The sequence below is a fragment of the Plasmodium berghei genome, assembly GCF_900002375.2.
Source record: "Plasmodium berghei ANKA genome assembly, chromosome: 13".
NCBI classification, from domain to species: domain Eukaryota; phylum Apicomplexa; class Aconoidasida; order Haemosporida; family Plasmodiidae; genus Plasmodium; species Plasmodium berghei.
In genome coordinates, this window is record NC_036171.2 from 1,846,480 (window position 1) to 1,862,379 (window position 15,900).

A 15,900-nucleotide genomic window follows, 5' to 3' on the forward strand; every position below is an offset into this window, starting at 1 on the left:
TTATTTCCCAATACTAATTTTTTAATATTAAATATTTTTCTTATATACATGCATTTATTTTTTGGGTCAAATAAAAGATAAATGAAATGTAGTAATATTAATATAAGTAATAATATAATAAAATGTTTTCCCTGTAAATTGTAGTTACAAATATTTTATCTGAATGTATATCAAGCACATACATTTTCTTTCAATAAATATATGTTGTTTCTTTTTTTAATTTTATTCATGAGCTTATTTAATTCGTTCCTTAATTTATCATTATTTTTTTTTCTTATGTACATATTTTATATTCTCTCTTTTTTAATTTATTTTATTAATACGAATTATTTGTAGCACATATATAAATATATTTTTAATTTTTATTTTTGAGAAACGCATATATTTTTCTTTTAAGCATTAATCTATGACTTAAAAGGTTGGATCATTCAATGCCTGATCGCTTATTATTTCATATTTTCGTTTTATTTCATTTTATTATTTTAATTATTCCATGTTGTTTTTGCATATCTTACATGCACACATTAAAATGCTAATTTATATTTACCAATTTATTTATCCATTGTTATTCCTATTTTAATTGTTCATTTCATTTTCTTTTATTTGTCTACGTATTTTAGATAAAGCAAACAGTTGAAAAAAAAAAAAAAACATAAATTAAAAATGTACTCATAAAAAGGTACTAATTAAATTTATTTATCCTTAAAAAAATATATTAAGCAAACATATTATTTCTTTATATCATAAATATATTAAGTTTAATTATAATAATGAACATAAAAAAAAATACACGAACTATTATATATAAGCAACTCTGCTAGAATATATTTCTCAAAATACACCAGTGACTAAGTCTTTATGTATATGAGACGAATATATTTGTATATATTTATTTTACACAAATTAAATTAATGAATTATCAAAATTTATTATCAATTTATGTATGCAAAGAAATTTCAATAATACATGACATGTACATGTAAATTGTACATTTTTATGAACATGTGCATGTATTTTAATATATATTTTTTTTTATATCAATTTTGAGTAAAGATGGCAATGACTTCCTGACCGCTGACAGTGAAAGTTTCCTGGTGAAATTTATTTTGCAATTTCTCCATTTGGTCTACTGTGTTTATAATGTTTATATTTCTTCTCAAACACTTAAGTATATAGTCAGTTTCTTTAATCATATTATTTTTAAATGTTTCATTTTGAATAAAAATATGCATTTGAACTGGTGAATTTTGTGATAGAGCTAGCTTTTTTCTCATTTTTTGTATATTATTACATATTTCTCTAGAATTTTCCATATTATTTAATTGTTCATCAGAAGTAAAGTCCATAAGAATAGTGATTGAATTTTCACTAATTGCTTCAATATTTTCAAGATTTAGATTATGCTTTAAATTTATAATAATATCATCATCTTCTAATAATATATTATCTATTATAATTTTTTTATTTTGTTCATAATTTTTTATATCTTCCATATTCATATTTTTAATTTTGTTTTGAATATTTTTTAAATTAGCTCCTAATTTTGTTCCTAATTTTTTATAATTTGGTATTACACTAAAGGTAAGACAACTGATATCGGTAGAATATTCAATGTTTAATATATTTAATTCGTCTTTTATATAATTTGCAATTTTATCAAAATTTTCAAAAAATTTATTTTCTCGGTGCAATATTTTTATTGATTTCAATGGTCGTTTATTAGGGCACTTTCTTTTTTCTCTTAATATTCTTCCTAAAACAATTACAGTTTTCATTTTTTCAATTAATTCAATTATTTCGTATCTTATAGTGTAGTTATCATCTACCTCTGGTAGCATATGGAAATGAACACTTTTGTTTTGATCGTTTTTGTCAGTTTGGTCATTTTGGATATTTTGGTGGGTATCTAATGATAGAACCAAATTAAATCCTTGAACCTGTTGCAACATTTTATAAATGTATTCTGAAATAAAAGGAGTAAAGGGTGACATCATCAAAGTAAATAAATAAAGAGTTTTATAAATTGTATTTAGAGACATAAGACAATTTATTTCGTCGATAACTCCTCGCATTCTATCCCTATTTAATCGTATATACCAGTTTGTTAAATTTTCAATAAAATTCAAAAGCTTTGGAAGAACATTATATAATTTATATTGCTTCATTTCAAAATGTACAGATTTTATCAAATTTTGTATACTTGAAAAGATCCATTGATCCATTATATTATTATTATTATCATATATATATTTATTAGAAAATGAAAACGTAGTTTTATAAGTTGTTTCATATCTTATAACTTCTTGAGAAAAAAAACGAAAACTATGATAAAATGGCAAAATAAAACTTTTGACAATTTCATTAACTCCTTTTTCTTGAAATTTTAAATTTTCAGCACGTACTGCTACTGAATTAATTAAATATAACCGTAAACTATCTGCTCCGTATTTATTTAATATATATATAGGGTCTGGATAATTTTTTAATCTTTTGCTCATTTTTTTTCCATCTGATGCTAATATTAAACCGTTACAAATTAAATTTTTATATGGTGCTTTATCAAAAAGCAATGTACTAATAACTAATAAAGTATAGAACCACCCTCTTGTTTGATCTAATCCTTCTGCAATAAAATCAGCTGGAAATATTTTGTTAAATTGATGCATTGAAACTTGAGAAATATCAATTTCGGAATTGGCAATGTCGGAGCAATAAAATGGGAAATGCACCTTAGCATATGGCATAGAACCACTTTCAAACCAACAATCAAAAACTTCAGATATTCTTTTTAATTTTGGATAATTTTTCCCTCTAGGATCATCAATAGTTATATGATCTATATTATGTCTATGTAAATCAGTTATATTAGTAACTCCACTAAGTGTTTCTAATTGTTTTATACTTTCTATACAAATTATTTGTTCCATTTTTTCATCGGTCCAGATTGGAATTGGAGTTCCCCAATATCTGTTTCGACTTATACACCAATCTTTAGCATCTTTAATCCAATTATGAAATTTTTTTTCCTTAACATGTGCAGGTATCCAATATGTTGTATCATTATTTTTAACTAATTTATCAGTATAATTGTTAACTCGTACAAACCATGCAGGTATAGCTCTGTAAATTAGTGGGGTGTCACTTCTCCAACAAAAGGGATAAGAATGAACAATCATATTATTACTTAATAATCTGTTTTTTTCTTTTAATATTTTTTTAATTACAATATCAGCATCTTTAATATACATATTTTCAACTTCTTTTATTTCATTTGTAAAATAACCATTCGAATCTAATGGATCAATAAATATTGATTTTTCTGGATTTATAATTTTATTTTTTTCACAAACTCGAAAATCGTCTTCACCGTAAGATGGAGCACAATGCACTATTCCAGTACCAACAGTATTTGTTACAAATTCGTCACATAATATTCTATACGCATTTTCTTTAAAATTATATTTTTCATAAAAATTATTAAATAATGGTTTATATTTTAAACCATTTAAATATTTACCTTTAAATCTGTTAAGCAAACATATATTTTCAACTTTTAATTTTAATTCTTTTATTACCCATTCCATTCTACATTCTGCAAATATAAATATTCTATTATTTTCTTTATTTAAAATTCTTAAATATATTAAATTTTCATTTACACAAAGAGCTAGATTTGATGGAAGGGTCCAAGGGGTTGTTGTCCATGCAATTATTTCTGTAACCTTGTTAGAAGTATCAGATGTTGATTCTGAAAAATCTTCTCTTTTTTTATTTTCATCAAAATTAGATGTTTTCAATTCATTGGATTTAACACGAGAAAAATATGGTTCATATAATGTTTCGTACTTTTTAAAAAAATCGATTTCTTCTTTTTTTTCATCTTGAAGTTTTTCATTCAATATCTTAGTTGGAGAATCAGATGCATCTATCTCTTTTTGAATCTCAATACATTCTGGGAAACTAGGAAAATTTTCTAAAAGTATAAACCCTACAATAATACTTGGATCGGAAACATCTTTATAATTTAAATTTAATTCAAAATTCGATATAGGTGTATTACATTTACATGAATATGGCATAACTTTAAATGATTTATAAATATAATTTTTTTTATATAATTGACTAAATATCCACCAAACACTTTCCATAAAATTTTTATCCATAGTTTTATAATCATTTTTAAAATCAATCCATCTTCCAATTCTTTCAACGGTATTTACCCATTCATTAGAATATTTTAAAACTATACTTCTACATTTTTCATTATATACATCTATTCCCATTTTTAAAATATCTTCTTTTTTGTTAATATTATTTTCTTTCTCTATTTCATATTCAACAGGTAATCCATGACAATCCCATCCAAATCTTCTTTCTACTGAATATCCAGATTGATAAAAATATCGAGTTACACAATCTTTTATTATTCCTGCTAATAAATGACCATAGTGTGGTAATCCAGTAGCAAATGGTGGTCCATCATAAAAAATATATGGTTTTCTGTTTTTTGACAATTTGTTGGACAATTCAAATGCATTTATATGTTTCCAATACTTTAAAATTTTTTCTTCTTCTTCAACAATATTTGGATTATCCGGCACATACTCAAATGTGGTTTTCGTTGCCATTTTGCTATCTTTGTTTTCTTTTGGTGAATTAATTTTGTGTGTGTTTCCTGGATGTTCGTGTCCTATTCTCTCAACGATGGTATAAATTTTTTTTTTTTTTTCGCAAAAAATATTCTGAACTGTGCATATATTATTTTCCTTTTTTTTTATTTCAATTTTTACGCTAGCTATTTCGCTTTTTAATGTTTTGAACTTTCTGATAAATTGGCCTTTTTGTTTAATCCTTTTTAGGAGCATAAAAAACTAACAATATTTATTTGACGCAATAATTTGTTATTGCAAAATTGAAAAATTAATATGCCGATGTTTTACAAATTAATACATCCAATGAATACGAATAGCATGAATGGCCATATAGCTAGCTGAAAAACACACGTATTAGCTAATTATCCGTAACTATATTTAAGCACATGCTTGGCTATTATTTCAAAACCTTATCAAATGGCCAGTGTTATATAGATTTGTAATTAAACTAAAATTGTTTCAATAACTTTCTATAAATATATGTGAATATATATATTATATTTAATTAGTAAAATTTAAAAATACATAGTTAAATAACATTTTCAATGCTCTATGATTTAATTATATTTCTATCCTTTGCAAAAAAATATTTTTTTATATTAAAATTTAGTATGAATATATGAAAAAAATCGGAAAAATGTAATAGGAAAAATGCATTACATATATATTTATAAATGTAGTGCCATATTTGTGAAAACGCAATTTTTTTTAAGGACTAATATTATTATATATATATTTGAAGCACCATATATTACAAATGGTAGAATATGCTTTTGTTATAAAATTTTTCTTTCATATTGAAAGATATAATATTCTATATGTGATATACTTTTTTTTAATTTTTATATTCCCTCTAAATGTTTATTATTTTTTTTATTGGCAAATGTAATTGGCACATTTGTAAAAACTTGTAATAGGATTGCTGTTTTTTGTTGTAACTAAGGGTCAAAATAATTAAATAAAGAATAATATATGCATATATTCATATAGAAAAATTATCAAATTGTTTATAATAATTTTTTTAAATAATATTCCACAATAACTTGATATAAACATATATATCTAAACTATATGAATATACAATAAATATTTATGCATTAAAAAAATGAAAACAATAAAAATAGCAGGTTTTTTTCTTACATTTTTAAGCACATTTTTAGCAAAAAGATTGGCCGTAAGTAACAGTCTGGTATGCCCAATGGAAATTAAAAGAGAAAACCAAAAATAAGAAAAATAGAAAAAAAATAAAAATAAAAAAAATAAAAAATAAAATGGTGTATGCACAACTGCATTTCTGCTGGTCATATTTGTTCAACTTTTCAGTGATTTTTTTTTTTTTGTTCATAGAATTTTGTAAATAATGCTCCAAAGCAACTTCAAAGACGATCACCACAAAAATTAAGAGCAACAGGTAATTTGGTTTATATGAATTTTTTAAAAGCAAACATTATTACATGCACATATGTGTGCACTACATATACGTTATATATTTTTCTGATTAAAATTCAAAACAGAGTATAAGCTAGATAATAGAACAATTAGAGGCCCACTTTCGCCAATAAATGAATATATTTTAATACAAAAGAATGATGCCTACGATACAACCGAAGCAGGTGTCTTTATTGGAGATGCAGTAAGATATGAACAAGAACATAAATAACATGTATGTACATGTAAGATAATTTGTTCGATTATTAAATGGTCATATTTATCATTTTTCTTAGCTTAAAAAAAATCAATACGTCGGAAAAGTTTTAGCTGTTGGAACGGGAGTTGTTAACCCCAAAAATGGGTAAAAAAAATATGAAATATATTAATGATGCACAATGGCTGAGTTTTTAAAAATTAAAGAAAATTTTAAAAATAGTATACTTAATTGATTGTGCGAAAATAACATTTTTTTATTTTTTTTTGTGTGATAATATTTTTCTTTGCAAACTTTAAAGAAATAGAAAAATATTATAAAAAAAAAGACAAACACATATGCACAGGAAATAATTGACTAGTTATTTTCTTAACCGTTCATAATTTTATGACATTTTTTTTTTAATTAATTTATTTATTAACTTTTGGCTTTTAGTCAACGTGTGCCTATAGACGTTGAAATTGGCGATTTGGTAATTTTTAACCCAAGTGATGGAAATAAGGTAATGAAATGCTTAAAATTGTAGAACAATAATGTTTCAACATATGAAAGTAAAATAATCGAACTAGTCAAAATGTGTGAAATTGATTTTATTTTTTTTACTAATATTTGTTCAAATTTCATTATTACAATTACAGCTGAAGTATAATGATAAGGACTGTTTATTAATATCAAACGAAGAAATATTGGGAAAAATAAATGACTCATCCATGGAAGTAAACCCAGAAAACATTACACCATTTTATGATCGTGTGCTAATAAAGTTGGTAAATCAAAATATAAATTCTGACTCGTTAATAATTATGCCTGAATCACAAAATAACGAAAAGTCATGTGATGGTTTAGTTGTAGCAACTGGAAGTGGAAATTATGATGAACATAATAATAAAATACCATTAGATATACGTATAAATGATTATATTAAATTTTCTCCTTTTTCAAACGAAAGTTGTGAATTTACTTATAAAAATGAAAAATATACTTTTGTAAAAGCTAGATATATTATGGCAAAATATTAAAGAAGACAGGTAAAACGCAGAAAAAACAAAAAAATATGACTTTGTAAGAATTATAATATACTACTAGTAAATAATAATAAATGTCATGTGTGTAAATTACTTTTAATTTGTTTAAAATGCTTTAGTAACGGAAAAAATTATTATTAATTGTTTCAAAATTTTTAATTAATATATGTGGATGTATATGCGCATATATTGCCTTTTAGCATTTGAAATATAAAATGCGGAAAATTTTATTCAATTGTAAATTTTGATTTTATACGATAGATTGTGATAGATATCGAAACCACGGATTTGTTTATTTTTATGTTATTATATCTATATATTTATTTTTTAATTTTTTAATATTCGTTTTTTATGAATGGAATAGTTTCCTAATTTTCCAAATCATTTTAAACATGTTTTTTTTTTACTATTTTATTAAAACTTAAGAAACAAAATAAAAATAATAATATTAGAAAAGTTTTAGCTTTATGCTTCGGTTGGTTCAAATAATTACCTGAACTTAAAAAACATAATTTATTCGTTTATGTTAGATAATGCCAAATAAGAAAGTGGTAAATTATATGTTAAGTCAAAAAAAAAATAGAATAAGCATATGATTTAATTCGTTATATTAGGGTCTTATTAGGAAATACAAGGGATTGTTTATTTTTACAATTTGAGAATAAAATCTTCGAATATAAATTTTATTTTTTTAAATTTATCAGTTGGTTGCTAAATGATGATATATATAGTATATAATATTTTTTTTGGAAATTTAAAAAAGTATATAAAATTTTAGCTTAAGTATAGAAAAAAGGGATAATAAATATAGTATGTGTAATAATTAGCTTAAAAAAATATGAGAATAATATTAAATATCCAATTAGTTGCATATATTATATTCTTATGAAAAAAATAATACCCTTTTCTTCAATAGTTGTAAAAAATGCTCGAAAAAATAATAGTAATATAATAAAAAATAAATATAAAATAAATAAATAAATAAATTCACAAAATGATTGTGAAAAACGTAAATTAAAATATTAAATTTTATTCTTAAAAAAGTATTTAATTTTTTTTACTGTAATTAAAGTGCGTCAATAGTACAAGGATAATGAGGGTTTTCAATACAAATAATATTTTTTTGTTTACCTAAATTTGCTGTTCGATTTTTTTTTTTATGTTATACAAACTTTAGGGATATAAAATTATGAACATGAGTATTTTCTCTAAATACATTTTTCTAGTATTTATTTATTTATGTGTACAAATTAAACCAAATAATAAATCGAATATATATGCGTTAAATTATAATACAAATAAAACAAGCCGAACATTTTCCATATACTTTCCAGAATATTCTATAAAAAAATGTCATTTTAAAAACACGGAAAAGAGAGGAAAGCGCTTTCAAAATTTGCATAAATTATGCAACTTAAATGTAATAAATAAAAAAATACAAAATGGAGCAAATATTTCATTGCACACACCGTTAAATAGAAGTGATAATCAGACAAAAAAAGAAAATAAAAAGAAGAATGGAGAAGAAGACGATATAAATCAAGTGGGAATAAATTTTTTTGAAAAAGAAAAAAAATACACTAGGCAAATATACACACATGGATATAACGAAGAAAAGAAAATAAGAAAAAGCAAAATATTGATTATTGGGCTAAATGGAGTAAGTAGTGAAATATGTAAAAATTTAATTATATGTGGAGTGAAAGAAATAGGTATATATGATAACGATATTTTAACTTTTGAAGATATAGACAATCTTTTTTTTTGCGATAATAAATTGATAAATAAAGAAAAAAAAAGTTTAGCATGTTTACAAAATATGAAAAAATTAAATAATAATTGTAAAATAAAAGCTATTACAAATAATCTATTTGATAACTTAAACGATTTGAATATTTATGACATAGTTGTATCTGTAAACCAAAAAGAACAATTTAATATACAATTAAATAATATATGTAGACTAAAAAAAAAAAAATTTATTGCTGTTAATACAATTGGAATATTTGGAAGGATGTTTGTAGATTTTGGTGATTTTATTTTTTCAAGTGGTATTAGGAATGAAAAGTATGTAATAAATAAAATTGAATTTAAAGACGAATATATTATTATGCATTATTTGTCTTATTATGAAAACATTCATCTTAGTGAAAGTGATAAGGTAAACTTATGTGTATCGGGTTTAAATAAAACATTGAATATACAATGTGAAATAAAAAATATTTCCAAAAAAGAAAATAAAATCACAGTGTCGGTTTATAACGGTTTTAATAAATATGTACAAATTCTTAATTGGATATTTAATAATAATTTTATGAAAATACTTTCCAAAATATTCACACAATGGAACATTTATTTTTTGTATAATATAAGGAAACGAATTGAAAAAAAAAAAGTGGATAATATAAAATTTTTTTTTAATAAATATAAAATAAATAATAACCTAAGCATTAGAAAAATGCATGAGCAAGTCAGGTTAAATTATGTTACTTTAGGAGAATATTTAAACAAAATTAAAAAAAAAACAAAAAATAATAAAATAAGTTTTATTAATATGTTCTACAAAATGTTGAATTTAGTTTTAAATAATCAAAAAGAAAACGAAAACGATTTAAGTGACGAAGAAGTGTGTTTTTTATCTTATGATGAGATAGTAAAAGATAAAAAAGGATATGTTGGTATTAGGTGTAATTTAACTTTGAATGAGCTTGAAAGGTTTAAAATTTTATGTCTAAAGAAAAAAAAAAATATGAGCAGTCAGGTGATTAATGATTTTTTATCAGCAGCTCATATTGAACTACCACCATTTTCTATGTTTTGGGGATCTTTAGTAACTCAACAAATATTAAAAGGAGTTATGCATAAATTTAAGCCAATATATCAAACATTTCATTTTGATAAAAGAAGTTTAATTCAGTTTTCAAATATTTCAAAAAAATATTATGGAAAATATATGCACCAGCTAAATTTCTTTGGAAAAAAATATCAAAATTTTCTGAACAATTTGAACATTTTACTTGTTGGGTCAGGTGCTTTAGGTTGCGAATTTTTAAAGTTGTTAGCTTTGATGGGTATTTCTTGTTCTCAAAAAAAAAACAATACTAATGAGGCAAAGGAAAATACAAATGTGATGAAAAAATGTAACAGATCGGGTTTTATTCGAATAGTTGATTACGACATTATTGAAGAATCAAATTTGTCTAGACAATTTTTATTTACAACTAATGATATAGGGAAATCAAAATGCCAAATAGCTGCAGAAAATATAAAAAAAATAAATGAAGATATAAATTGTTTCCCTTTAAAAATGAAGATAGATGAATCAGTTTTGGATACTAAAAATTTTTATTTCAAAAATAGCGAAGAACTGAATAAAATATTTTATGATTGTTCAGGCAAAAAAAATCCTATGATTTGTATCCTGTGTTTGGATAATTTAAAAACAAGATATATATGTGACGAGTTTTGTTTAATAAATGCATTTCCGATAATTGAAGCTGGCATAGAAGGGATGAAGGGTAGTAGTCAAATTGTTATGCCATTTTGTAGCGAAACATATTCGAATAGTTATTATGATATAAACGTGGATAACGAAAGCAATATCAATTCATGTACAGTTACATCCTTTCCTAGAAATCATAAACATATTATAGAATTTAGTAAAAGTGTATATAACAATTATTTTTTCGATAATGTTTTAAAAATAAATAATTTTTTAAATAATCCGATATATTATATTGGTGAGTTATGCAATTATGATAATATAAATAATTTATTGCACTTTTTTAAGTTGACAAAAATATTTTTTAATAACAATTTAGATAAAAATGTGGAAAATCTATGGAATAATATTTTTGTAAATAATATTAATCATTTGTTAAATTGTAAAGACGATGAAATAATTAAATATTTTGAAAGTTGTGAAAAATTACCTCAACCTATTTATTTTAATAAAAAAAACAAAGATCATTTATTGTTTTATAATTCTGCAGTTATTACTTTCAAAAAAGTGATCAAACGGTATCTTAAAATATATCCCAAAATGATAAATACTGTCTTTTATTATAAAAAAGAAAACCATAAAAATGACACAACAAAGGAAAATAATAAAATAAACAAATTAGATATCAATGTGCCATTTGAAACTGCTTTAAAAACAATTATCGAAAAAAATAAAATCGACATAGATTTAAATAAATTGTTTTACTTTTTAACGGTGATAAAAAAAAATACGAATTCAGAAATTTATTCAAGTATAAAAAATGAATTATATGATTTGTTTAATAACCCCGCATTTATTATGTCCTTAAAATATGTTCAAGAAAGCAAAAAAAAAAAAAAAGCAAAAATAAAACAAGATACACAGATTGAACCTAATGTTACCAAAAATGAAGAAGATACTAATTTGTTTATACCACTTATATATAACTTAGAAGACAAAAATGATCTTAATTTACTTTTCAGTATAACGAATATTCGAAATACAAATTATAATTTTTCTAAAATAAATATTTTAGAATTTTTTAAAATAAGTAACAATATTATCCCATCCATAATTACTGTAGTTTCAATGATTTCCTCTTTGGCTGCATTTGAACTTTATAAATTAGTTTTTTTTTTTAAAATGAAAAAAGACAACAAAAATATTCAAAATATTCACGTAATTAATGAAAACAAAGAAAACGATACAAAAAATATAAATCAAGATAGTATCAAAACAAATGGAAAATTGAAAGAAAGAAAAAAATATTTTTTTTCGAATTTATATTCCTTATTAAATGATAAAATAAAACATTACAATTTTAATGACAAAAAATTAAGACACTCATATATTTACATTCACAAAGACAAAGTATATGTAAAAAAGGATAATAAAATTTTATTTTACTTTTTTGATATTAATTATGACGAATTCAGAAATATATCAAAATTAATCAATAACCAATATATAAATTTAGAGGATAATTTTTTAACTTCATCTCAGATTAACCAAGTTTATGAAATGTCTTATAACAATTCATATTTATCTCTATTAAAAAATGGTAAATTTTCAATATGGAATTATATTTATATCGACATATTTTATAAAGAAAAAAATGATTCTAGCGTAGAAGAAAATAAAAAATGGACACCACGTGTGTGTGGTTTCCCTCCTCACCTTTTTGAAGATTATGATGACATTTTACCTGAACAAGCAAGGAAAAAAGTGGCATTTTATTTAAAAAATATTAACATGCATGTGAAAAAAATTCTAGAGAAGATAAGAAATTCTAAAGATCAAAAAAATAATGATGATAAAAATATTAATCAAGCTAACATACAAAACGAAAATATATTTAATAGTAAAAATGGATCAAATTATAAAATGGAAAAGGAAAATAAAATTTCTAATGAATATATAAATATGTTACTAAATGATATAAAATTTATTTTAAATTGTTTAAAAAATAAAAAAGAAAACAAATACAATACACATTTAATTAATAATATGAATGATGTTATAAATTATTTTACATATTTACAAAAAAAATTGAAAGCTATTGAAATTGGAATTAATGTAATAAATAGTCCTAATCAAGGAAAAGACATTTTTGCAAATATAAATAAAAAATATATTGATGAAATAAAAATAAATTTAAAAAAAGTTCAACATTTTATAGAAAAAATAAAAGAAGATTTACCATTGTTTTTTATTACTAACGAAGATCAAAATGACATTACTTTAGATGAACTTATAACACATATTGAATTTTTATTTAATGTAACTATACAAACAATTGGAGTAAAAGATAAAATTATTTATTCTAACTCGAAAATATCAAATATAGGTTATTCGCGTAACAATAAATTATATGATGTTATACAAAAATTATTTAAGGCAACCGAAAATGATAAACAAACATATATTTTAAACATTTTTGCAATTGATAATATTAATAAAAGTGAGATTATTCTTCCAAGTGTGCAGATAAATATGTATAAACTTGTCCAAGAAAAGAAGCATAAATAATAAATTTTATTGATCACATCATTTCGTAGCTAACTATGCTAGTATATCCATATTTTACACATGTTTATTTATTTTATTATGCATGTATGTTTTTATTTTGTTTCATTTTTTACTTTTTTTTAATGTGTGTTTGTCTTTATTGTGCAAGCTTTGCAATTTTTTTTAAACTTTAAAAATATTTAAAAAAAAAATTTTAATTTTAAGTAAAACAAATGAACAAGAAAAAATAGTAACATTAATAAAAAGTATAAAAAAAATAAATGGACAACCTCCATTTTCTGAATTATAGAAATCATTCTAGCACCATCGAGGAAAGGCATATAACATTAGTTACCTTTCCTATATGAAATTTTAAGAATGAAAAAAAAAAAAAAAATTATATAATTTTTTTTGATGTAAAAAATCTTTTATAATAGAAATCTTGTGTCAAAGCTGCTATGATAATAATAACAATAGTTAAAATTGAAAACCACATTAATGTATCATTTAATTTTTCACTGGACTTTTTTTCGTTTTCTTCTGATAGTTTAATCCTTTTTAAATTAGATTGGAAATTTTTCATAGAATTTAAAATTTGTTTTAAAGTAATAGTTGCTTCATTTAAATGATCAGCCTTGGCTATTTTTGTATAATCCCGTGCTTCAACTCCATGTTTTATTTCAAAATAAATATCAACAACTTTGTTGGATTTGTTATATGCACAAAATGAATAAGAAGTAGAATAAAATGTTGTGAATGCTGTTTTTATATCATGCTCATCAATGGCTTCAAAAATAGGAAGCCTATCAAGGGAATTCAATTTTTTTTCATTTACATCAATGTCATATATAAATACAGAAACTACTGAATCTTTTTCATGGGTCTTGAATTTTCCAACTACAAGTGTATCTTTACTTATTCTTTCTTTTATGCATTTTGGTAAATTAGGTTTTAAGGATAAATATATTTGCAAACTATTAATTAGTGATACTTGAAATATGAACGCTATAAAAAATGTAAGTAATTTGTTAATTTTCGCCATTATTTTTTCATTTCCTTATAAAAAAATGTTTGCTTATTATAGTCCCTGAATTGTTATATATTTACTATATATATAATGAAAACAGAAAAATATATCCACTATTTTGATCTTAATTATATACGTGTTATTTTGAAAAAGTACTTTAAAATCGCAAAGCTACTGTAAATTTTTTTCAAGTTTTTTTCATACTTTTCAAAGCGTTCATACTACATTACCCTTGGTCGAACTGAATATAAACGAAAATCCATATTTTAAAAAATACGCGAAAATAACTTTTATGTTCTCCTTTTTATTAATATTTATAAACTTTTTTTATTTATATAATTGCCTTTATCTTGATTTGTTATTATATGTTACAGTTGCTATTTTATTATTATTTTATCATTTTTTACCATTTTTTTTTACCCTGTTAAATTTCCAGGATAATTAAATGCGCACAGTGTGGAACACATAACGATTCACTCTTGTGTTAATAAAACTATTTATTATTATTATAAACTTCTACAATTTTAGTTTTTTTATAGCATTGTTTATTCTTTCAAATATGCGAATTACATAAATAAATTTTGGAGAATACAAAATATAATTCGAAAATAAAAAAATAAGTGGAAATACTATATTTTATTATATATATTTACTATGAAAAAATAGAAATAAGTTATTATTAAGAGGAAAAATTAAAGAATATTAAAATTTTTTTTTTCACGAATTTTCTATATTTTATCCCTTTTTTACCTAAATTATTATGCCATTATTTTTATTTTATTTATATTTAGCTATTTTTATTGTTCCCGTTTTTTACAAAATGAGTTCACCCTCAACCATATTTGAAAATGAGAATATATCCCAAGACAAATCTGAAGTAGTCTCAAAATTAATGGAGAATAAAAATATAGTTTGTTCATGGTGCTTTGATATATTGAAAAATAAATTAGAAAATAAAAAATTGAATTATGTCCCACCAATTATAAAAACTTTACATGAAAAAGGATTTAAAATTGCATTTTTTGTAAAATGGATGAAACTAAATAATGTAAAAGACCTTGGATCTTATGAATATGATGCATATGATTTAAAAGGTTGTATAGGATGTTTAAATGAAATCGATTTGACAGAATTACAATACTATACTTTAGAAAGCTCACTAAATGATACACGATTTAATCCAATAACTTTAAGAGATTTACCTTATTTAATAGTTACAATTACTTATATATTTAATTTTGAAAAATGTGAACATGTTTATGATTGGGTTATTGGAAAACATGGAATAAAAATTAATTTTACAATTAATAATAAAAGATATTCATCAACATTTTTACCTGATGTTGCAACAGAGCATAATTTCGATCATAAAACGACAATTACTCATTTAATTAGAAAAGCAAATTATCGAGGCATTATTAATGATGAACTTTTGAATATTATTCAAACAGAAAGATATCAAGGAGTCAATTGCAGTCTAACATATAGCGATTACGAAAAAATTAAGAAAAGCTAAAGAAAGCTCGAAAAAAAAAAAAAAAAAAAATTTGTGTGTGTGCACT

General features: G+C 22.4%; 5 protein-coding genes across 5 annotated transcripts; 3 read left to right on the forward strand and 2 right to left on the reverse strand.

Annotated features, from left to right (window-relative positions):
* Positions 1 to 1,037: 1,037 nt before the first annotated feature.
* Positions 1,038 to 4,865, reverse strand: PBANKA_1347700 (isoleucine--tRNA ligase, putative; the record flags this gene model as incomplete). Its single annotated transcript, XM_034567104.1, has 1 exon — positions 1,038 to 4,865. The coding sequence occupies one exon, from the start codon at positions 4,863 to 4,865 to the stop codon at positions 1,038 to 1,040; it is 3,828 nt and encodes a 1,275-aa protein (XP_034423634.1).
* Positions 4,866 to 5,757: 892 nt separating this feature from the next.
* Positions 5,758 to 7,316, forward strand: PBANKA_1347800 (20 kDa chaperonin, putative; the record flags this gene model as incomplete). Its single annotated transcript, XM_034567105.1, has 6 exons — positions 5,758 to 5,841; positions 6,000 to 6,063; positions 6,167 to 6,285; positions 6,377 to 6,444; positions 6,733 to 6,799; positions 6,936 to 7,316. The coding sequence occupies 6 exons, from the start codon at positions 5,758 to 5,760 to the stop codon at positions 7,314 to 7,316; spliced, it is 783 nt and encodes a 260-aa protein (XP_034423635.1).
* A 1,195-nt stretch (positions 7,317 to 8,511) lies between these two features.
* PBANKA_1347900 (ubiquitin activating enzyme, putative) lies at positions 8,512 to 13,332 on the forward strand (the record flags this gene model as incomplete). The annotated part of the gene is made up of 1 exon (XM_034567106.1): positions 8,512 to 13,332. The coding sequence occupies one exon, from the start codon at positions 8,512 to 8,514 to the stop codon at positions 13,330 to 13,332; it is 4,821 nt and encodes a 1,606-aa protein (XP_034423636.1).
* Positions 13,333 to 13,708: 376 nt separating this feature from the next.
* On the reverse strand, positions 13,709 to 14,353 carry PBANKA_1348000 (transmembrane emp24 domain-containing protein, putative; the record flags this gene model as incomplete). Its single annotated transcript, XM_034567107.1, has 1 exon — positions 13,709 to 14,353. The coding sequence occupies one exon, from the start codon at positions 14,351 to 14,353 to the stop codon at positions 13,709 to 13,711; it is 645 nt and encodes a 214-aa protein (XP_034423637.1).
* An 805-nt stretch (positions 14,354 to 15,158) lies between these two features.
* On the forward strand, positions 15,159 to 15,854 carry PBANKA_1348100 (conserved protein, unknown function; the record flags this gene model as incomplete). Its single annotated transcript, XM_034567109.1, has 1 exon — positions 15,159 to 15,854. The coding sequence occupies one exon, from the start codon at positions 15,159 to 15,161 to the stop codon at positions 15,852 to 15,854; it is 696 nt and encodes a 231-aa protein (XP_034423638.1).
* Between the last annotated feature and the right edge of the window lie 46 nt (positions 15,855 to 15,900).